The 22849-nt window shown below is 40.7% G+C and overlaps 1 protein-coding gene across 4 annotated transcripts in view; it reads right to left on the bottom strand.

The window, feature by feature from the left end:
* The window catches only part of LOC117409479 (lateral signaling target protein 2 homolog), a 140794-nt gene extending 122972 nt beyond the window's left edge, over window positions 1-17822 (bottom strand). The window contains exons 1-2 of one of the 4 annotated variants that reach the window (XM_059004485.1): window positions 17475-17819; window positions 17286-17360 (exon numbers count right to left, since the gene is read on the bottom strand). In XM_059004485.1, the coding sequence (XP_058860468.1) occupies window positions 17286-17324 (39 nt within the window). In that variant the 5' untranslated portion in view covers window positions 17325-17360; window positions 17475-17819. Of the gene's footprint in view, window positions 1-17285 lie in introns of all 4 variants that reach the window. The other 3 variants (XM_034015601.3, XM_034918911.2, XM_034015598.3) reach the window with 3 other exon arrangements.
* Between the last annotated feature and the right edge of the window lie 5027 nt (window positions 17823-22849).

The following is a 22849-nucleotide window of genomic DNA, read 5'->3' as shown; positions in this document are numbered from 1 at the left end:
TGGAACCATCGTAGTAGAGCCGCGTCAAAGTCACTGTCCTTTCCTTCTCGCTTACATTTCTGATTAGGATTGGAATAGTGCTCCCATTCAGACAGAATAGTGTCTTTTTTCTTAATCAATCTAGAGATGACTGGTTGAGACGCATCAAATCTTTTTGCCAGCTCTGCTTGAGAGATTTTAGGACCCTGTAGGAGCTCCAAAGCTCCTTTTGCTTCTTTTTGGCTGCCATTTTAGTGCGGGAATATCTTGAAAGCAGACCAGGCTCGTGCCTGTTTATGTCACATTGTATTGCACGCGCTCAGTTAACATATATATATATATATATATATAATAAATCACCACTATGCAATAAAACGAGAATATACACTTATAATATTACACTTAAACAGGGTAAATTTCATAATGTAGCAACGGTAGTAGTTTTGGATTTTTAAATGTAATACACTTGAGTGGGATAAACACTTAAACAATATACACTTAAGTGGGGCAGACTGTAGATGTAATAGAACTACTTTTGCAGACAGCCCCTACAGTATACTACTTTATTAGTGGCTGAAAGATAACGTCAGACTACAGAATCTTTTCCCGAAGCACAGACTGTGTAAATTAATATCATTATAGAGCTAATCCAACCACTGCCGAACTGAAGACCACTGCATCATCAGAGATTATTCAACCACCTATAAAATCTACAGCCAAAAACATTAGCGCACCGCACCAGCAAATTCAGTACAACTGCGTTGTTTGCTCAACCCTGTAATACGACAGCTACTGCAATCAAAGAAATAGCCCATTCTGAACAGTAATAAGGTGGCTGAATTTCAGACTTACGGTGCATTTTATGAGCTTACAAAACTCAATAGCAATGATAGCTCAGCACTAAAAGTGCAGAATGTTATTGCGCTCCATTGAAGGACATTCTGCATAGACTGAAAGTTGTGCCACTTCAGTTCGGTATGAATACAACAGGATGCATGTTTAATGTACTTTTGGAGTATGTTCTGGTCTCAGAAGATGAAAAGTTTGGCTTGGTCAGTACCTGAATGGTTGACCTCTAATGAAAATTCGGTTATGCAATGTCTGATCGGAGCATGGCATTCAGCAGAGATGTTAAACCGAGGACATGCCGACTGTGTGGAAATTAAAGTGGTTAACTAACCCTAACCCAACCTGTAGTGCTGTTACATTTGCCATAGAGCTGGTAAACATGTGAGCAAACGTATTAAAATCACAATAGAAGACACTGACAACAAACTGTCAAAGTTTTCTAAGTTTCTTTTCCTAAACATACCGTCATTGAGTGTTTTAGAGTTACAGAGGTTTGCAATACTTGCTTTCTGTAGTCTTGCACGTCCTTGGTCATTTCCCAAGGAGATTAAAATTGAGAGTAAGGCAAGCCAACTGTCTTTAACCTATTGTAGCGTTGTAGTAGACTTCATGTTTAAAATGAAAATATGTTTGTTTAATTCAAAAACTGCACATTTGAGACCTACTGTATAGCAAACAGAGTGCACAACAGGAACTCTCGAGGAAATTATTTTGTTATCCACAACCACTTTAAAGTACCTGTTGTAAGTCGCTGCAAGACCTCAATACAAGACTGCAAACTGCAGAGTTCTTAACACATTGTGCATAACCAATTGGCTGCTCATGTCTAAGACTAAGCAATAAAGTCATAGAAACAGTAATTACTTAGCAATACTACTGTAGCTAAGCAACCACAAAAAATTAATCTGGTCTTTTCCATGGATGCTTTCAAAATAAATTCTTAGCACGATGTACCCAAATTCTAAAAAGGAGGGCTTATTGTTACCGGAATAGCTTTACATTAGAAGAAACTAATTAAGCGCTTCATCAAAGACAGCCACCAATATTCATTTATTTTGCTTCTGGCAACCAGATTCATAGCCGCCACCTTCTGTGATGCCCAATTCTTTCAACTGCTGGTCTGCGAAACCAGGCAATCTGTGCAATATATAATGCTTAGGATGAGTCATTTACACAGCACTGCTTCATTCACAGTCAGTCTGTATTTCTTTATCTAATCTCATTTTTTTTTTTTTTTTTATGTAGTAGGTCACCAATTATTTTATTACTTTCTCCCAATTTAGAATGTCCAATTATTTTTAGGCTCACCGCTTCCACCCCTGCGCTGACTCGGGATGGACCCCCCCCCCCCCGCCGCCGCCGCCCCCCCCTGGGAGCTCCCGTCCATGGTCGGCAATGGAATAGCCTGGACTCGAACTGCCGACGTCCAGGTTATAGGGCACATCCTGCACTCCAAGAGGAACGCCTTTACCGGATCCGCCACTCAGGAGCCCCTCTATCTCAGTTTTATTAAGTTTTTTAGCAAAGTGATTGTACCAGAGCATTATTTGTCTGTGTTTCATTTTATTGCAGGCTTTTGTTTGTTTAGCTTTTAAAAAGGTGGGGAAAAAAAGCATTCCTGTTCAATATTTTTGTTCCCTCCTGTAATAAGTGAACTACCTCTAGGCTTTAGTCACTCAAAAGTAAAGAGAACATTAAATCTTGCAGTTCCTGAAAAATGATTGTGCTGTATTGAGGTCCTGCTCTCTTTTTGTTTCTCCTTTTCATTCTGGGAAGCAATAACTCTGGGACTTTATTCTGTATTTTATGGTACTTCAATATGTGATAGCAAAGCATTTTACATTTCCTCAGCACAGCTCCACAAGTCCATTATATTTCTGTGCTTGTTTTTATTAGTGATTACTTTCTTTAATTCTATACTGTACTATGCTATAGTGTGATGAATTCAGCCAATAATACAGTGGGGGGCCCTTAATTCTGTAAGTATTGACAATAGGCATTCCAGTGCACCCTACCACCATATCCCTTCATTTCCTGAATCATTGCAAATGGATTTTCATTATGAACATACTGTAAGTTGGGTAGAAAACAGATAGGTCTTTGAAACTGTCTAAAGTTCAAACTTAGCTAGGGTATCTACAAGAAAATCTAGCTTGGTGAGCGAGGAGCACGCTGTGCTGGCACAGTGGCTTTCCTTTTGGATGATACAACCAACAGAGGCCCCATCTGCTTGATAATTGTGAAAAATTTGATGGATCGACTTGCCAAAAGAAAAGCAGGACCTGCAGCAGCTAAAGAGCTCTTCCGTACAACAGGAGCCGGCTTTGATGAACTTCAGGTGAACCTGTGAAAAGTCATCGGCAAGATAACATTTAGCTTTTGCAAACCTTTACATTCATGAATAGGTTAAAATATGCATTGTAATTGAAACTTGGATGTATGGAGAAACAAAAAGCGTATGTTAAAACAGGACAAGCTGACAACAAAAACAACATCTTGATAGAGGGCATCTCCTGTTTTTTTTGTTGTAAAACCAGATTGCTTGCCAATGGGCAATAACAGTGAATGTTCAAATACTATATAACCAATCTATTCATGAAAGTAACAGTAGGTATTTAACTTTGATGCCCATTTTCTCAGTTTAATTTTTTGTCTTGTACACACACACACACACATGATGTCAAATCCACCCTTTCGTTATTATTTATAGATGTCCCAGGTTTTGTTGTGAACCTCTACAAGCTGGGATCTGGGCTTATCTGGCCTCATTAGTAAAATATCTCCTCTGTTGAGCTGATGGAAGATGTGCACTGCTGAACACAGTCAAGAGAGGACCCATGACAGCATAAAATAAAGCAGCCGAGCATGCAGCATCAAAGAACCATTAAACACGTGGCTGCCAGCACTCGCAACACACCAAGGCATGCATGCATACGCAGCAAGAGACTGGACAGAAAACATGTAGAAAGAAAAATAAATAAAATGCATGTCATACTGGCAGTGGCTCTGTGTGATGTGGAACACGTGAATTGCCTGCTGCAGACAGGTTCAAAGGCTCATCCTTCATCACCTTTTTGTCTTTATGGATCCGTGTCCTGGAAGCATCACACAAGCGCCACATGCAGTAAATACACAATTTCACTAATTTTGAAGTTTCTGACTGCCTGCGATTGAGATTCTGTCAGCATTTTAAACACGCTCTTGATCTGACTAAGTAACCAACCATGAAATCTGCTCAGAGGCCTTTGCCCACAGTGCGAGCACATCACACAGTACATTCCAGGTCGAACAGTCCCTGAAGCTAGTTTTAGCTAGAAAAACATTTAAGTTTGCTCTCCCTAGAGCTTGCTGCCTTGTCATTACACAGACCAAACAGTTACACTCGCACAGGAGCAGAAGACTGTAAATGTACCACTCGGCTCCAGGTGAAAAAGCAAAACCAACATTTACCAGGCAACACCCACAGCTCTCATACTGAGACCACCAAGATCTGACTTAGGAAACTTTTGAGAAGAGGGAATGTGGGGGAATGTGGGGAATGTGGGAATGCCCCTGTACTACTGTATGAGAGGGCAGAACCCTACAGTAACACATGCTGCAACCTTGGCAGTATCATTAACTGAGTGAAAAAGTGCTTTTGATTTAAAAAAAATATATATCTACACTTTTTACATGTAATATCTGGGTAAGAGTAGATTAGCATGCTGATCAACACCCAGCTGAAATGATGTTCAAGAGCTAAAAGTGCAGTCGTTCAGCACCGAAATTTAAGAAAAAAAAAAGTCAATTTTGCCATGCTCCACTGTTTAATAAGTTTCTTTCATATCACTGTGGTGGTCTAGTCAAGCTTGTAAGAAGTGTGGAGCACTACAGGTTGGGTCTGCCAGAGGCTTAGTAGTAGTATTATTATTATTATTATTATTATTATTATTATTATTATTATTAATAATAATAATAATAATAATAATAATAATAATAATAAATAATCATAATAATATTTGCAAGACTACATCCTCCAAGCATTGCAACATGAAATTCACTTTGTACACAGCGGCAGACCTGATCTGCATGCTGGTACAGCACTGCTTTAAAACCTTTCCATGGTGGATAAAAAGCTGGCATCACAGCGAGTTGGTTAAGTGTAGCATACTTTATTTGGATATGAGAAAATACTGTAGGGTACAGGTAGATGCAATAGGCAAAGGACAAGGGTCTCTATAAGATGATGGCCAGAAGTAAAATATGGATCAGGGTTGAGGTAAATTCCTGTTTTTCAATTACAATTCCTGCAAAGGCATCATATTAGAGACATAATAAATTGTTGCTATTGTTCAACTGCTTTATTTAAAAAAAAAAAATGTATTTAACTGACCAATAGTAACTTCAATTGAAGTAATTTGTAGCCACTGTGAGAAGCTAATTTTAACAATTGCAATTTTAATCAATGATGTGTTCTAACTGATTAAAAGGGAATTGACCTCAACCCTGATATGTACTACAAGAGGGTATGTTTGCATAAATGAACTACTGACTTTTTTTTTCCCCGCTTTGCACATTTTTTAAGCAAGTGCCATCTTTAAAACAATCTGATTTTTACAGTACATTTACGACATCTCTAAATGCTAAACAGAATATTGAACACTGAAATTGTTAAAGATCAAGCTTAAATTTAAAAAAATTAAAAAGTATGAAAAATGTCCTTAAAATGAAGTTGAGGGGAAAATATCCCATCTTATGTCCTTTGGGAAACTTTTCAGTGACCACATGAAAAGTTAAGACTACTATTAAAAGGTGCAAATCTGATTCTGTAATAGTTAATACTGATCGTCTCTCTAGGTCTTTCAGGTGTGAAGCAAACAACAGTATAATAGATATTTAGTACAGATAGTCAATGGGTGTGGATGTCCGGATTTAACAGAGAACATCCTACTGTACCTGGAATGAGACAGGAAATTGCCTAGGATGCCTGACTTATGAGGGCACATTGAATATTAAACAAAAACTAAGAGGTCCCAGCTTGTGCCCTTGCCTCCTGGGTTCAGTAGCTTGGTGACATTCATGAGGTGAAAAAAAGATGCTTGGCTTGACAACCCTAACCCCAACCTCAACCCCAAACCCAAACCTAACCCTAACCCAGTCCTCATCTGTAAGTGAGTTGCATCAGTGAGGCGATATTTTGATTCAGGCTTTTCAAATTACCTAGAAAAGTGGGGCTAAAATGTATTTATTTGTGTGTCAAAAGTGAGCACCAACAATATCTTCCTCCAACAGTCCACAAGCATGTGTCAAATTGGCAGTCAAAGCATGACATTACGTAAGCCACACCTGCTGTTAAACAGGTTTGATGAACTCGAGACTCCGATTTCAAGGTGTGTGCTGTTGTTTTGGAAGGTGCTTTTCCAAAAGTCTTACTGGGCTGCGCGTGAAGCATATTTGATGTGGCCTTCGGCAAGTTAATTGGTCAAGGCTGTAATCAGATTTCATGGGAACAATTTCCAGGTCTGCCTTGAAACTCATTTTGAACATGCTTACAGTGCCCTCCTCACTCTGGGGGATTCTCAGAGGCCAATAATCCTCATTTATCCTTCTCTCCCTTCTAAATACCGGTACCACATTCCGCCAGTCATCTAAAATCTCTTAATTCACTGTAATAAGGTAAGATTCCATAAGCAACAGTAACGGGATTGCAATCAAAAACAGTAAAACTTGCCAGAATAAATAAATAAATAAGACACGTCATTTAAACCATAGCATATTTATTTTGGCAAGGCTTCAATATCTCTTGAAAGGCACAATGTTTCTTCCCTTTCAAAATGTACATCAGCTCCAGTTTTGCATAAGTAGGTCTCCCTTCATTTCACGAAGACATGCAACATTCCTATCAATCATTCCTGCGGGGCAATGCCGACTCCTTTTGTTTCCTGAAGGGGAAATGGCATCCACAACTTCTCTGTACTGGAAAGAAGCACCACAACAAACCAGAGCTAAATTAGGTGCCTACATGGCATCCTGTGGGATTCAAGCAGCCCTGAAGCTCCCTAAAAACACTGGCGTTCGCTTCCCTCCTCCTATTCCTCTGGTATCAGAAGTTGCCGATGTAGGTCCAGCTATCTTCAGTGTGTTTGTAACCAAACTGTGAAAATTCCCAACAGTATACAGCTGCAGAACGAAGGCTCACACAGGGGAGCTCACACAGCAGCGCTCACACAGGGGAGCTTCACACAGGGGAGCTCACACAGGGGAGCTTCACACAGCGGAGCTCACACAGGGGAGCTTCACACAGGGGAGCTTCACACAGGGGAGCTCACACAGGGGAGCTTCACACAGGGGAGCTCACACAGGGGAGCTTCACACAGCGGAGCTCACACAGGGGAGCTTCACACAGCAGCGCTCACACAGGGGAGCTTCACACAGGGGAGCTCACACAGGGGAGCTTCACACAGCGGAGCTCACACAGGGGAGCTTCACACAGGGGAGCTCACACAGGGGAGCTTCACACAGCGGAGCTCACACAGGGGAGCTTCACACAGGGGAGCTCACACAGGGGAGCTTCACACAGGGGAGCTCACACAGGGGAGCTTCACACAGCAGCGCTCACACAGGGGAGCTTCACACAGCGGAGCTTCACACAGCAGCGCTCACACAGGGGAGCTTCACACAGGGGAGCTCACACAGGGGAGCTTCACACAGCGGAGCTCACACAGGGGAGCTTCACACAGGGGAGCTCACACAGGGGAGCTTCACACAGCGGAGCTCACACAGGGGAGCTTCACACAGGGGAGCTCACACAGGGGAGCTTCACACAGCAGCGCTCACACAGGGGAGCTTCACACAGCGGAGCTTCACACAGCAGCGCTCACACAGGGGAGCTTCACACAGCGGAGCTTCACACAGCAGCGCTCACACAGGGGAGCTTCACACAGCGGAGCTTCACACAGCAGCGCTCACACAGGGGAGCTTCACACAGCGGAGCTCACACAGCGGAGCTCACACAGCAGTGCTCACAAGGAAGAGCTCACAGAGGGGAGCTTCACACAGCAGAGCCTCACACAGGGGAGCTTCACACAGGGAACTTCACACAGCAGAGCCTCACACAGGGGAGCTCACACAGGGGAGCTTCACACAGCAGAGCCTCACACAGGGGAGCTCACACAGGGGAGCTTCACACAGGGGAGCTTCACACGGAAGAGCTCACACAGCAGAGCTTCACACAGCAGAGCTTCACACAGCAGAGCTTCACACAGCGGAGCTCACAAAGCGGAGCTTAACACGGAAGAGCTCACACGGAAGAGCTCACACAGCAGAGCTCACACAGCGGAGCTCACACAGCGGAGCTTCACACAGCGGAGCTTCACACAGCAGAGCTTCACACAGCAGAGCTTCACACAGCGGAGCTCACACAGCGGAGCTTCACACAGCGGAGCTTCACCCCTACTGTGTGCCCATATACAGGGTGTGGGAGAGGGAGAACACTGAACATAGTGATTACCCTGTGAATTAATTGGTGATCCATGACCAATACCCCACGAACCTTAGGTTTAGGGTTAGGTTACGTTTTAGTACCTACATTTATCACCCTTATCATGTGATCAAGCTGTAGCATATAATGATGACTCTATTACGAGCACTATCCTGTAACAGCTACACTGTGGGAGCCTTCGTTCTGCAGCAATACCCCCCTCAAAATTCCACTTAGATCCAGTACTGAATACTGCAAGAGCACTGGCTGAGAAATAAGATTCCAATTACATCAGTTTAGGTCATTCTTGGTTTTAGTATTAGTATTATTATTATTATTATTATTTTTATTATGATGATGATGATGATGATGATGATGATGATGATAGAGTAGGGGTTTGATGAAAATGTGCTTGGTTTCATTGGTTCCAATATGTTAAGTTTGACTAATTAAGGCTGACAGGGTCATTCCAGTGTGCAAGACTGAAGGTTCCTCCTCACACCAAAAAAAAAGAAAAGCGCTACAGTTACAGTTTGAGTCAATGATGAGAATAATCTTGCCAGTTCATTCTATTAGACAGATTTTTCAATTTACTGATATCCGACTGAGTGTATAATTGCAAGCCGCAATTATACACTCATTTATAGTCAAATAAATAAATAAATAAAATAAATAAAATAAATAAATAAATAAAATTTGTACTGAATGTACTTTCTATTCAAAACACAACACACAAGTGGAAAATACAAGCTCTCCAGTTTAGATCAGAAACAGGTAAGGCTCAGTAAATTAGGCTATGTAAAATTACAAACTCACGCAGGATTTCAAGTTAAATCCATCTATTTAATACTGTACTTTTAAAATGAATCATGAGATATGGAAGCTTCACTAGGAGTATGCAGTATTTACACTCTCGGTCTTCTCTATGTGTTGCTTTTCTACTTTCAAAACACCCTTCCCACTCCCCCAGCCCTGCTTCCAAACACCAGTCATGACGTGGATGCGATCGCATTGCACTCGACTGCATCCTCTGCGATCAGCCATGGTTGCATGCAAGCACACATTCGGATTGCATGCGATCGTATTGCACCGAAATTGCATAGTGTCTCGTGGCCTTAACGTTTTAGCCTCTCGAAGTGCTTAACACAGAAAACCCGCCCCTTCAATTCTCTGATTGGTTAAATGTTGTGTTAAGACGTAATTTTTTTTTTTTTCACCCAGCAACGTGCAAGTGATCTAGTCTGCTAGAAATGCAATCAATCCTTATTGTTAAAGGCACAGTAGCATCTGCAAGACGGGCGGATGGAGTTTAAGACGGTGGATCAGGTTTAAGCCGGGCGGCGACAGCCACTTCGCCGGGCAGCTCGGCTGAAAAGGACTGGGGGAGAACCCTGAACAGGTGTGTCTTGAGGAGGCGCTGGAAGGTGGTCAGGGACTGAGCAGTCCTGATATCCGTGGGTAGGTTGTTCCACCATTGAAAATGGTGTGTCATTTTCTTTCATACTAATTTGTTTTGAAAACAAAAATAGAGCTGCTGTGTCATAAGGCAACACTGTGTATAATTTAGACAATCATATTTCTCAGGAATTCCTAACAGAAAATATATGTTGTATACATTAATACCATATAGAAAACTAGACACTAAGATCCAGACTACTAAATGTATCTTAATGGGCTTGTTTCATTGAGGAACAGCATAGCTAAATTATCAAGAATTCAGACACAAAAAACCCCCCATAAAAAAGTAACTTACAGGAGTTTAATGGAACTGACAAAACTATAAAGGCACCTCGCACAAAACTAATGGCTTCAATGCTATGCCACCAACCACTTTCAAACTGCTAATGAACAATTTAAACTCTACAGCCAATTTAGGCATAAAGTTAGCATTAAAGTCACGGTGGATTACAAGTACCAGAAGAGTTCAATTCAGAATGACTGTCCTCAAGCCAACCATGCCCTGGAAAACTGCAGGAGGGAAAGGCTTGTCATGTGTTCATGCTCAAGCTTAAGCTTGAATTTTGGCTTGGATTCTGTCCATCAAGGCTGTGTATATTCACTTCAAGTATGACAAAAAGACGAGCTACAGCACAGCATTTCACTTGCATTACTTGGACCCCCTGCCAGCAGACGTTAGTCTAATAGTATAATGAAATCAGCTCGGACGAGGCTAATGAATATTTTAAAAACACCGATTGTTAACTAGCCTCTATTGCATGCATATAAGGACTACTCTCTTCACACAAATAAGAACATAAGAAGGTTTACAAACGAGAGGAGGCCATTCAGCCCATTTTGCTCGTTTGGTTGTTAGTAGCTTATTGATCCCAGAATCTCATCAAGCAGCTTCTTGAAGGATCCCAGGGTGTCAGCTTCAACAACATTACTGGGGAGTTGGTTCCAATAGTGCCTCCTATTTTCTGTTCTGCATGCCCCATTATCTAATCTCCATTTGTGACCTCTGGTCCTTGTTTCTTTTTTCAGGTCAAAGTAGTCCCCTGGGTCGAAATTGTCTATACCTTTTAGGATTTTGAATGTTTGAATCAGATCGTCGCATAGTCTTCTTTGTTCAAGACTGAATAGATTCAATTATTTTAGCCTGTCTGCATACGACATGCCTTTTAAACCCGGGATAATTCTGGTCGCTCTTCTTTGCACTCTTTCTAGAGCAGCAATATCCTTTTTGTAACAAGGTGACCAGAACTGAACACAATATTCTAGGCGAGGTCTTACTAATGCATTGTAAAGTTTTAACATTACTTCCCTTGATTTTAATTCAACACTCCTCACAATATATCCGAGCATCTTGTTGGCCTTTTTTTATAGCTTCCCCACATTGTCTAGAGGAAGACATTTCTGAGTCAACATAAACTCCCAGGTCTTTTTCATAGTTCCCTTCTTCAATTTCAGTATCTCCCATATGATATTTATGATGCACATTTTTATTGCCTGCATGCAATACTTTACACTTTTCTCTATTAAATTTCATTTGTCATGTGTCTGCCCAGTTCTGAATGCTGTCTAGATCATTTTGAATGACCTTTGCTGCTGCAACAGTGTTTGCCACTCCTCCTATTTTTGTGTCGTCTGCAAATTTAACGAGTTTGCTTACTATACCAGAATCTAAATCATCAATGTAGATTAGAAATAGCAGAGGACCTAATACTGATCCCTGTGGTACACCTCAGGTTTCTCTTCTAATCAGTACTTTCTGTTTTCTACATGTTAACCACTCCCTAATCCATGTGCATGCATTTCCTTGAACCCCTACTGCATTCAGTTTGAGAATTAATCTTTTATGCGGGACTTTGTCAAAAGCTTTCTGGAAATCTAAATAAACCATGTCGTATGCTTTGCAATTATCCATTATCAATGTTGCATCCTCAAAAAAGTCAAGCAGGTTAGTTAGACACGATCTCCCTTTCCTAAAACCATGCTGACTGTCTGCCAGGATATTGTTACCATATAGGTAATTTTCCATTTTGGATCTTATTATAGTTTCCATAAGTTTACATATAATAGAAGTCAGGCTTATTGGTCTGTAGTTACCTGGTTCGGTTTTGTCTCCCTTTTTGTGGATCGGTATTACGTTTGCTATTTTCCAGTCTGTCGGTACAACCCCTGTGTCAAGAGACTGTTGCATGATCTTGGTTAGCGGTTTATAAATAATTTATTTAATTTCTTTGAGTACTATTGGAAGGATCTCATCCGGCCCAGGGGATTTGTTTATTTTAAGAGCTCCTAGTCCCTTTAACACTTCTGCCTCTGTTATGCTAAAGTTATTTAAAATTTGTCCGTGTCGACAAATGAGAATACATTTTCCCCAATTTCTGTGAAACAAATCAAAAGTGTTTTTTGAGAAGGTCCGTGTATTTTTTTTTTGGAATTACTGGCATGACTCCCTCCTTCCAATAAATTATGTCTACGTCTAGTTTAGAGTACTGGGTTGCCATGGAAAGTAGACATTCCTTAAACCCGATGCTTGTTAAAAATAAAATCCTCATAAATACTAATGTATTGCAGCTGGGTGGGTTATGGTACACTTAACTCACACACTCAAAAATAAAATAAAAAATTGTTGTTAAGCTTTAATAGGTCATTTTAAGAAAAATAAATTGAGGAAAATATAGAAATTATTAATTTATTTATGAAATATAGGTGAAAATATTACTGCGTATTACCTTTCAGTTCAGGCGGGGAATGTCAGATGTACTAGCCGCCAGAGGGTGCGAAACAAACAGTGTTGAAATAATAGCAACAGTTTAAAACTGACATTAGGTTTAGCGGTAGAGGTTAGATGTATCTAGAGGGCACGAAACAAACAGTGTTGAAATAACAGTAACACTTTAATAGTGACATTAGGTTTAGGGTTAAGTTTAGGAGTTTGGTGTAAGTCGCATACGACGTGGCACGGACTGAAGTTGCACGTGGACAAACAAATGGTGTTAGTAATTGTAAATGAGGTAAGGTGAATGATGGAGTAAGATGACATTTAGTTCAATTAGTTCTGTTGAAGGGGAAAAAGGAAGGTTTGGTAGAATATTGTGTTTGAGTGTGTGTGTGTGTGCTGGGTGAATGGCTGAGTTTCTGGCTGCCTTCAAAGCACTGATCAGAAACAGTTAGGCTAATAACTACAGCACTCAGCTACCTCAGATGTTACACAGAGAAAAACAAACAAGTGGTTTCCTTGAGTAACTAAAGCCCCTTTCACACTGGCATGCTCTACCCGGCAGGGCTTCAATTTCATTTTCGTGTGCTGGGGGGATTTCCCCCCCATGGTGTTGCTTTAAAATAAGCTGCTTTCAGGAGACATAAGATGTTCATCACTGTGAGACAAAGCACTCTTCATTGCGTTTGCCATTGCCTGACCTGAAGTTTTTGCATGCAGCAGAAGAAAAAGATGCTTTTCTTTTTAACCAGTGTTCCATTTATTTTTTTTAACTCTTTACACTCAGCCCTATTTCCACCTATTTTTCACTGTTTTCATTTATGTATGTTATAGTACTGGATAGTTTGTACTGCATGCATGTAACATATCAAATGAAAGGCCACAAAATGTCCTTTCAAATTACATAAGTTGCAACAGGATCAGGCATACTATATGTGGTAGAGATGAGAATATATTACAAAAAAAAAAAGTTTTTCCGAAATAATGCATCGTTGAAACTTAATATGAAATGAACATTGGGGGGGGGGGGGGGCTGAGCTTCTAAGCTTTCCAGTGATACCGCCCCTTTCAGTCTAGCTGCTACAATGATGGAGCTATAGACTCAAAATGAAACCTAAGCTGTGAACTCTGTCACATGATGAGAGGCTTAACTTCAGGTGATCGTAGTTCCGGCTAGGAGTACCGCATTACACACGCAGCATACTAAAATACTCTCTCAGATCACCCCGGGGGCGATGGCCCCGCCTCTCCAGCTGTAAGTCCCACCCCTTACTCCCACCCCCTCAGCATACCGGTACATCATTTTGGGAGCGTGTTCCCACCTGAAATTCTAAAAGAATGAGCTTGGATACGGATAACTTTCCATGTCAATGCCTTGGTAAGTCATTTTTTCCATTTAGTATTTAATAAGAAATTATAATGTAATCTAAGGCAATGTATTTTCATCTTTATCTTTGAAAAAAGAAACCATAGCAGTCTAGTTTAATTTATAATACAATATAGATCCTTTAAAAATCCATCTTACTAAAGATCATAAATAAAATGTTTATACATTATATGAAAAATCAAAAGATGCAAAAAATATATTTCTATCGCCCAAACTCAAGTCTGAGGGTGTATAATATAAATTGCAAGGCCTTGAAAGTTTTATTTAACATATAACACAATAGTCAGTAATGAGTCAGGGCCCCGGGGGCTCTATTACCACTACGGGGCCCCGGGGGCTTTTACCACTACAGGGGCTCTATTACCACTACAGGGTACTACATGCTGAACCCCTCAACTTTCCTGATAAAAATGGGTTCAGATTTCACTGCGTAACCCCAAATGGCTTCTACTAACTCTAAATAAATACATAAATAAATAGTGCGTGGGTGTGACTGGTTTTTATTTTGCATATAATACAAACTGGTTCATACTGTAAATTGGCTCAATTAAAAAAATTATAATAATTAACTTTGAAAACTCAAAGTGCAATAAAATGTTCTTTATAATATCAAGTATTTTCTGTGCATAATAATATATTTTCGTGACTTTTTGTGAGCATTTCAAATATCAAGTTGTTAACCATGTATTTTAGACTGGAGAAAGTTTTGAATGTAAGAGACAAAAATATTCTACAATTTAACCTTACCTTTGGAATTAAACAGCATTTTTACTGCTGCAATTCTGAATAATTATATTGCAAACCTTTGACCGCGAAAGTTCCCAATTACTGAGAGGAAATATTCTAATTAAGGGGGAGGGGTCAAAGAGAAGGGGTGGAACTGGTGTGTGATGAAAAAAAGCACTGCGCCCCCGAAGATGATTTGAGAGAGTATTTTAGTATGCTGGGCGTACACACACTGAATACGTCTTTGGAAAGCCCCGAGACGGTACTTTTAAACAAGCCATGAACCAGGTAGGTGGCTTTACTGTGCCTGAGTAATATGTGCCTAACCTTCAGTGTGCTGGCACCCCAAAATGAATGGGACTGAGTTTTAAGAGTTAAAGCGAAAGTCACTGCTTGCAAAACACCTAGATATATCGTCTCTTTTTTCAAAACTGTTTACTTACTACAGTGTACTGAGTTTCTATAATCCTTAAAGATAGCAGCCGAGAATCACGTACGTGCTTTCGTCACTGACTCCCACGTTCTTATAGATTGTTGTAGCGTTTCAGGCATTCTAAATTGGGTGAAAAATACAGTAGCTTGGTGTCTTAAAATATCTCTGCACTGAAAGTCAAAGTGCGCGATTCCTGCAATCCTGCGCTGAAATTCAAGCCCTGCCAGGGTCAGTACCTACCTGGGTCAGTACCTACCTGGGTTAGGACACGGTGTCATGCGGGTCGGCTACGTGATTTCACACTGCTTTTGATAAAGCAGGGTTGACCTGGGTGACAGACACAAGTAAACAATACGCGTATCAATGCCCCGGAAGCAGCTTGTTACAGACACTTCCATCCAAGCTTCTCTGGATTGAACCGTCGACCCAAATGTCGATTAAAGCAAATGTTTCTATATCCCTGCTGCAATCTGGCTCATGTGTCTCAATCAACAGAAATATGGCTAAACAGAATAAACAAAAATGTTCCTTGTGGAAGTGAAACCTTCACGCAGGGGTGGCTGTTTGTTATTGCATCGGCTCACAAACGACCATTAAGCATTTTGTCTCTCTCAACCCGGGTACGACCCAGGTACGTAGTTTCACACTTCGAGGGATTGTGACCCAGGTCCGGACCTGGGTAGGAGTGCCAGTGTGAAAGGGGCTTAAGTAGGTAACCTGGAGCTTGTAGTGACACCTGGGAGAATTACCTACAGAAACAGGCAACAGAAAATACACAGCTAATGTAAATAATATCTAATTAAAAAGAAAATCAAACTATTATTCTATTTTTTAGGGAGTACAATAAAATACCCCTGACAAAACTCTTAACACTGACACACATGTATGTTTTCATGTTGGGTAGAATTATATTAAACCAGGAGCATTACAATGCCCTACAAAGCACTAATACTTACTGCAACACCTACTATAAAGCAAACAATAAACCTAGGTCATTAATTCAAACTGTAGTACCCTAGTGTAGAGGGGAAACCCAACAACACATATTAACCCATTAAGTACCAAATATTAATTTCTTTGAAAGAATCATAACACAAGCTGTATTTATGTAATTTGATACATTTATTTACTTAACTTTTGCAGATAACAAAATTAGAGTAAGTTATCATAACAATATGGTTGAAAAGAAAATTTAAATAAAGTAGATAACCTGTCCTCAAATGAGGACAATGGCACTTGATGGTTTTCAAGACTGTGAGGGGTACTTAGCAGACAATAGAATCATTAGACACGTGTTACTCACTACAAAACGCTATAGTCTAGTTCGTAAAACTTGATTGAACTATGTAACAACTCTAGGCATTTCCTGCAGTGTAGTGCAGGACATGTTTTAGTGAATCGATTATTAAACCAAATCAAACAAATGTAAACATCCGCACCTGTCTTGTTTTTTAACTGCTGGGCATCCAGATCAAAAAGTAAATATTGTTTTAATTCCGAAATCGTGTTGGTCACCAGCAATTTCTGCAATTATCAGCGGGGTAACTGGGAACAGGCTGGGTAATTGAGAAACTGGATTATCCACGCGGCGCTGTTTTTTATTGTAATTTAAGAGTGTTATTAAAAGGAACTTGGATTATTGGATTAATGCACTGGTCATTCATAAAAATGAGTCTCGTATAACTGTCATACCAGAACAAGCAGTGAGCACCACGGCGATCACATTGACTGTATTTCTGCGGTACAGACTATAGACAATGTATGACTTGAATTAAACAAATCAGTTTGTCGCCAGTGCTACGGAGTTAGTCTATTGCAATGACAAGAGTTTATAGATGTTTATCAAATAATGTAATGATAGTACTTGTGACACATATCCCATCATAATTTAGCTCGCCGTCGTTTCTTAACGATTCATAACGATTTTGCATAAACGCGTAAATCGAGCAGTTACTGTTGTTATATCAAAGCCATAAAATTAGCAATCAAGGAATGCATCCCTTTGCTCAGCAAAACACAGGGGTCTGACAGAACACAAAAACTGCATTTCATTTTCACCACTAGCTGTGGCAGTTTACTCTCACATAGGTAGAGGTAACATTTTTAGGATAAACACTTTGTTTATTTCATTTAAGCATCCACGACAACTTACTGAATTCTGACTTAAAAAAAGATAGTATAAACCAAGTAGCAAAATACAGCTACTTCAAACACCACATCGTGGTAGCTAAATAACAACACACAAAAGCATAAATTAAAGACAGAAATGTTTCGCCCAACTTACCTTAGGCTTATACAGCCACTTTCTGAACCTGTTCATCATTACCGCCTTCTCTCCTCTCTCGCTCCCTTCTCTTTCCTGGAATAGCAACTTCAGTTAAACAGCGTTTAAAATCAATGAAGGCTGCTGGCGGCAGCGCGATTCAGCTCAATAAAGTCCCGGTTCTGTAACTCCTTTTTTGAGCTGCGTTACCTGTTCATTTGAGTTTAATTTGTACACAATAATCTATGGTCGCTTGAATTAGTCTCAGCCCGCGCGTTGATTTCCCTGCAGCAAGACAGGCAGGCAGTCAGTTCTGTTTGTAGTTCATACTGCTCTCCTGTGCTCGTCCTTCTGATCGGACAACACAGTCCACCCCCTCCTCTCTCAGTCTGAGCTCCGTAGCTGCGCACTGACGGATTCTGTGAAGACAGGAAGCAGCTGTCAGACTTCGAGATTGGCAGCTTCGTCGGCCAGTCAGGCATTCGAGATGGGCCACACTGCGTTCTAAATGATTGAGCGCCTAAGCAACTAATCATGATTCACTTTTTCATCGAGTGGTTGGAGGGGGGAAAGCAAAGCCATGCGGGGAGAGGAGGGCATTTTTCTAATGGGGGGATTTTATGTTCTCTGTAATGAGCTCCTTAGTACTTTCTCATAGTATTCTCACGATCTTTCAAATATATTTGTCCCGCCTTCTGACTGTGATAGACTACCGCAGTAGCCAATAGTGTATGCCTTTTACCATAAGTCACGCCTTACACTTGACCCCTCCACAGTCCACACACGCGCACTTCTCTAATGTATTGAAAACAGTAGATTGGCAAAATGCAGATTTTGTATGCCTCTTGATATACATTTATAAAAAAAATCTGAGAAATGATATGATTACTTGCATTGGCTATGCTGACACCCATATCTAATGCAACAGCAGAAAGAATGTTCAGCACTGTCAGTAGCATGAAGACAAAGCTGAGAAATCACCTTCACATGAAAACACTAGGAAGCCTACTGGATGTTAAATATGGCTTGCAGTGGAGGTGCCAAGACTGTAGGAGCTTTCAGCCAACCACACAGATACTCCAGAAATTCACAAGCCACATTTCTAGCAGTGAGGACTGCCTAGAAAACATTCTTAGAGAAGCCTGATATTTTAGTTAATTACAGCTGCACCTGAATGATTTTGTCATCCTTTTTATTGCTTTAATATTTTTTCAAAAAATAGAATTTCATATAATTAATGTATTATATATATATATATATATATATATATATATATATATATATATATATATATATATATATAACACATTAGTAGAGTCACGTGACAAATGCGTAAGGGAGGCAGCACCTGTGTTGAAAAGTGGAAGTGGGTGGCAAAGAAAGCTGTGGAGAATTGGTGGCCTTGGACTTAGTTCAGCTCCTCCTACATGGCACAAAGCAGCCCCAGCTCAGTGGAGGAAACTGGTAGTCAACGAGGTGCAAAAGCAGGAGGAGAGGATGAGGTGCGTAAAGGCTGTTTCCCAGGCCAAGCAGGGAGAATGGATGAGATGGGAGAGTGTGGAACAACGCAAGATTGGCTGGCAAGACCTATGGTCAATGGAACAGAGCAGGATCAGTTTCCTCATCAGGTCAACATATGATGTTATCCCATCAACACAGAACCTAAACCTCTGGGTAGGAGAGGATCAGTCATGTCCTTTGTGTTCATCATCTACAACATTAAGGCACATTTTGACAGGATGTAAGGTGGCTCTTAGCCAAGGACGGTTTATTTGGCGCCATGACCAGGTGCTGCAATGTTTGGCCTTAGCATTGGAAGACAAGCGTAACATGACCAATAAGTTGCCACCAGTTCCATCAAAACATTACACACAAAAGACAACATTCCACCACCCAGGAGAGCAACCGCCAAGAAAAGGTGTTAAAACCAATCCTCGCCCAGGACAACTGGAAGCTGCTAGAGACTGGAAAATGCTGGCAGATGTTGGGCAACAGCTTATTTTTCCACTTGAGATTGCCACCACTAACCTTCGACTAGATATTGTCTTGTGGTCTGGATCAGCACGCCTTGTTCACCTGGTAGAGTTAACAGTGCCATGGGAGGATGCTGTAGATGAGGCGTATGAGAGGAAGAATCTGTGGTATGCTCAACTAGCCTCTGAAGCGGAACAGCGAAGATGGAGAGTCTGGGTTTACCCAGTGGAGGTGGGTTGTTGAGGATTTGTGGCACACTCTACAACCCGGTTTCTCAGAGACATCGAATTCAGTGGCCAAGAGTTGCGTCGCACAATGAAGAACTTATCTGAAGCAGCAGAGAGGAGCAGCAACTGGCTGTGGTTGAGACGGAAAGATTCTGGCTGGGGATCTCAAGCACAACAGAAAGAAAGAAACGCTGATGTATGAGTAAGTAAGCTGGGCTGAGTTGAGTGGGGGACAGAAGGGGGAGATGCTGGGATGCCAGAATCACCATTGAGACCTCTTGAGGTGTTGTGGGCTAGTCGACGAAACACCGAGGATGGAAGGTGCTCACTTGAAGACCCCAGAGATGTACCCTACTTAGCTCAATCCAGACGGTTGTCATGCTGATGTGCTGGGGAGACCGCACTGTGGTTGATCCCCGGAGCCAGCATCGCAGCCGTTGTGTGTGCTGATGCGCCAGGGAGGCAAATAAGCTGATCCCGGGAGGCAACATTACACTTCAGCCATCAACACCAGACAGAATGATATCTACATCATCATATGGAAGGAAACGCAAATAGATCGAGACACAGATGGATCACATTAGTTTACTGTAAAGCTACGTCTTAGTTGGTGCTTATCTTGGCGAGAGCCGGGTTCAAATCAGCATGAAGTTTTAACATCTACTCTTGTGTAATGGAAATCATGATATATATATATATATGCCCAACGTTTCGATATGTTGTACATATCTTTCTCAAGGGAGCCTGTGTTTGAATCAAAACATTGGAGGTATTTATAGGTTTTTGACGGCATGACAACTACTTGTTATTGTTTACATTCAAATCCATGATTTATTCTTACATGATGTAATGGTGTTCTATATATTGTGACATCATTCTTACTTCTATCTTTGAATCTGTATTAATTCTAATTAACACTACTTTATATAAACTTATATTTTTATTATATCATGCAATGCTGGCTCTGAGGATCAGTCTAAATTTGGCCTCCTCAGCGCATCAGTATGCACAACTTTTGAATGAATTTTGTTTATTTATTTAAATGTTATATATTTATTGAAGTTAATTAGTTCATTATTTTCTGTTGAGTCCCGCTGGCATAATCGTGTTCAGTCTATTTATCCATTTACTTTTTTTTATTCTTCTGTATGTCGCATTGTCTAATTTGAGCTGTTCTAATACTACAAACCTTACATCATTTATGTCATGTCCCTGACTGGTGAAGTGCTGTACTATTGGTTCATTCATTTTTTTTATTTCTAATTAATGAAAGGGGGTTCTGAATTCTTTTATATAAAGTAGTTCCAGTCTCTCCAACATATTTGATTTCATCACATTTTTCACAGGCTATTCCATAAACAACATTGCTATTTTTACAGTAGGTATTAGTTTTTAGTGGATATGTGGTGTTCTTATGTTTAATTATATTTTTACTTTTGTCTATGTATTTACACACTTTACATCTACTAGTGCACATGTTCGTAGAACCTATTTTGTCAATTATTCTTTTATGTTTACTGTGAACTAAAATATCACCTAAATTAGCTTCTCTTTTGAATGCTACAACTGGGGCCTTAAGAAATACTTTTTTTAATTTTTCTGAATTATGTAGAATCCGCAAGTGTTTCCAAACTATTTTAGAAATATTGGGCAAAAGTTTAGAGTAAGTCATTATTAATGGGACTCTTTTGACCTTTTTATCTCTATTTTTATACTCTAGTAGATCATCTCTTTTTAGTTTATCCACTTTTCTTAACTCCGTCTCTATAATTCTTTCTTTGTATCCTCTTTTTTTAAGATTTGTTTTTAATACATTTCTTTGTTTTACATAGTCACTTTCTTTTGAGCATATTCTTCGTATTCTTATTCCTAGACCCTTTGGGATTGCCCTTTTAGTGTGTATCGGATGTGCAGAGGACATGTGTAAATACTGGTGCATGTCAGTAGGTTTACAGAAGAGGTCAGTCTCAATTGAACCTTCTTCAAGTTTTACTATGGTATCTAAAAATTCGATTTCTTTCCTTGTCCATCGAAGGTCCACCTTAATATTACTGTGTATTTCATTTGCCATTTTATGAAACTGGAAAAGAGATTCTTCTCCATGTGTCCAAACCCCCAAAATATCATCTACAAACCGAATGTATTCTAAAGGTTCTCTTTCTGATTTTCTAAGTAATTGTTCTTCCCATTTCCCCATGTATGTACTGGCAAAATGCATTCCTAATTTAGATCCTATTGCTGAACCATCGTTTTGTTTGTAATTCTTATCAACAAATGTAAAATAACTGTTTTCTAAAACTATGTTGATCATGTTCAGCACCTCTGCTGTTGGTATTGATTTATCTAGTCTATTATCTAGTGCTTTTTGACAAGCTTCTAAAGTTTCTTTATGAGGGACACTTGGGTACAAGGATTTTACATCCATGCAAAATAAAATTGTATTCTCTGGAAGGTTGTGTTTTATTGGTTCAAGTCTTCTTAAAAATTGTGTTGTATCCTTAACATAGCTTGGTAATTGTGACAGTCTGGCTCGCAGTGGTGTGGTGGATGACGTCACGGACCAGGAAGTAACTGACTCCAAAACAGTGGATGGGCGGGTGAAACCGAGTGCAAAAGCACTCGGCGTATTTAATAATAAACAAACAACAGATTTAAACAAAATACAAACAAAAGGGCACGAGGGCCAAACGAATAAATAAACAAACAAGTAAGTGCCGTGCTGGATTATCCAGCACGTATTAGCAATTGTTTTTTAAATATTATCCTTCTCTCCGCTCCCCGTACTCTCTACTCCAACACCCCAACATCAAGTGCAGAGAGCTGCAGGTTTATATACTCTGGCCGAGGGATTAACTAGTTGGTAATTATCTTATTATCCCCCGGCCAGAGTCTGCACGCGTTTGGTAAGGATGCATGACTGTCAGCTAGTTAAATAATCAGTAGCTGATCAGCCATGCATCCTCACGGGGTTTTTAAATATAATAACAAAAGACGCGGCGCTTTTACCCGCGCCGCAAACAAAAATACAAATAATAATAAATAGGGGCGGGACACTCCGCCACACATGCCCCCCCTTGTGCGCAGCACACATGGCCTTTTCGGCCACCTCCCCCCTTAGTCCCCAAAGTCCCGGTCAGCAGTCCCGGCGCAGGAACAGGGGCAGCAACGGGCCAAAGGTGGCGGCCACGGTGGGATGTCCTCCTCCCACCCAAACAGCCGTAGTGTTCCAATGGCCCGCGCACCGGCCAGCTCCTCTGGCCAAAAAATTTTTGGGGGTGGTCTCCAGACCTGCCCCCCCTTCTTCATGGCCGACAGCTCCCCTCCGTGGGGCTCTGGCCACCCTTTCTCCTGCAGCGAAATTGCTGCGGGGGAAGCTGGTCTCCT

The sequence above is a fragment of the Acipenser ruthenus genome, chromosome 2, assembly GCF_902713425.1.
Source record: "Acipenser ruthenus chromosome 2, fAciRut3.2 maternal haplotype, whole genome shotgun sequence".
Lineage (NCBI taxonomy): Eukaryota > Metazoa > Chordata > Actinopteri > Acipenseriformes > Acipenseridae > Acipenser > Acipenser ruthenus.
Note: the sequence above shows the minus strand (reverse complement) of the source record. Positions and strands in the feature narration are given on the sequence as shown.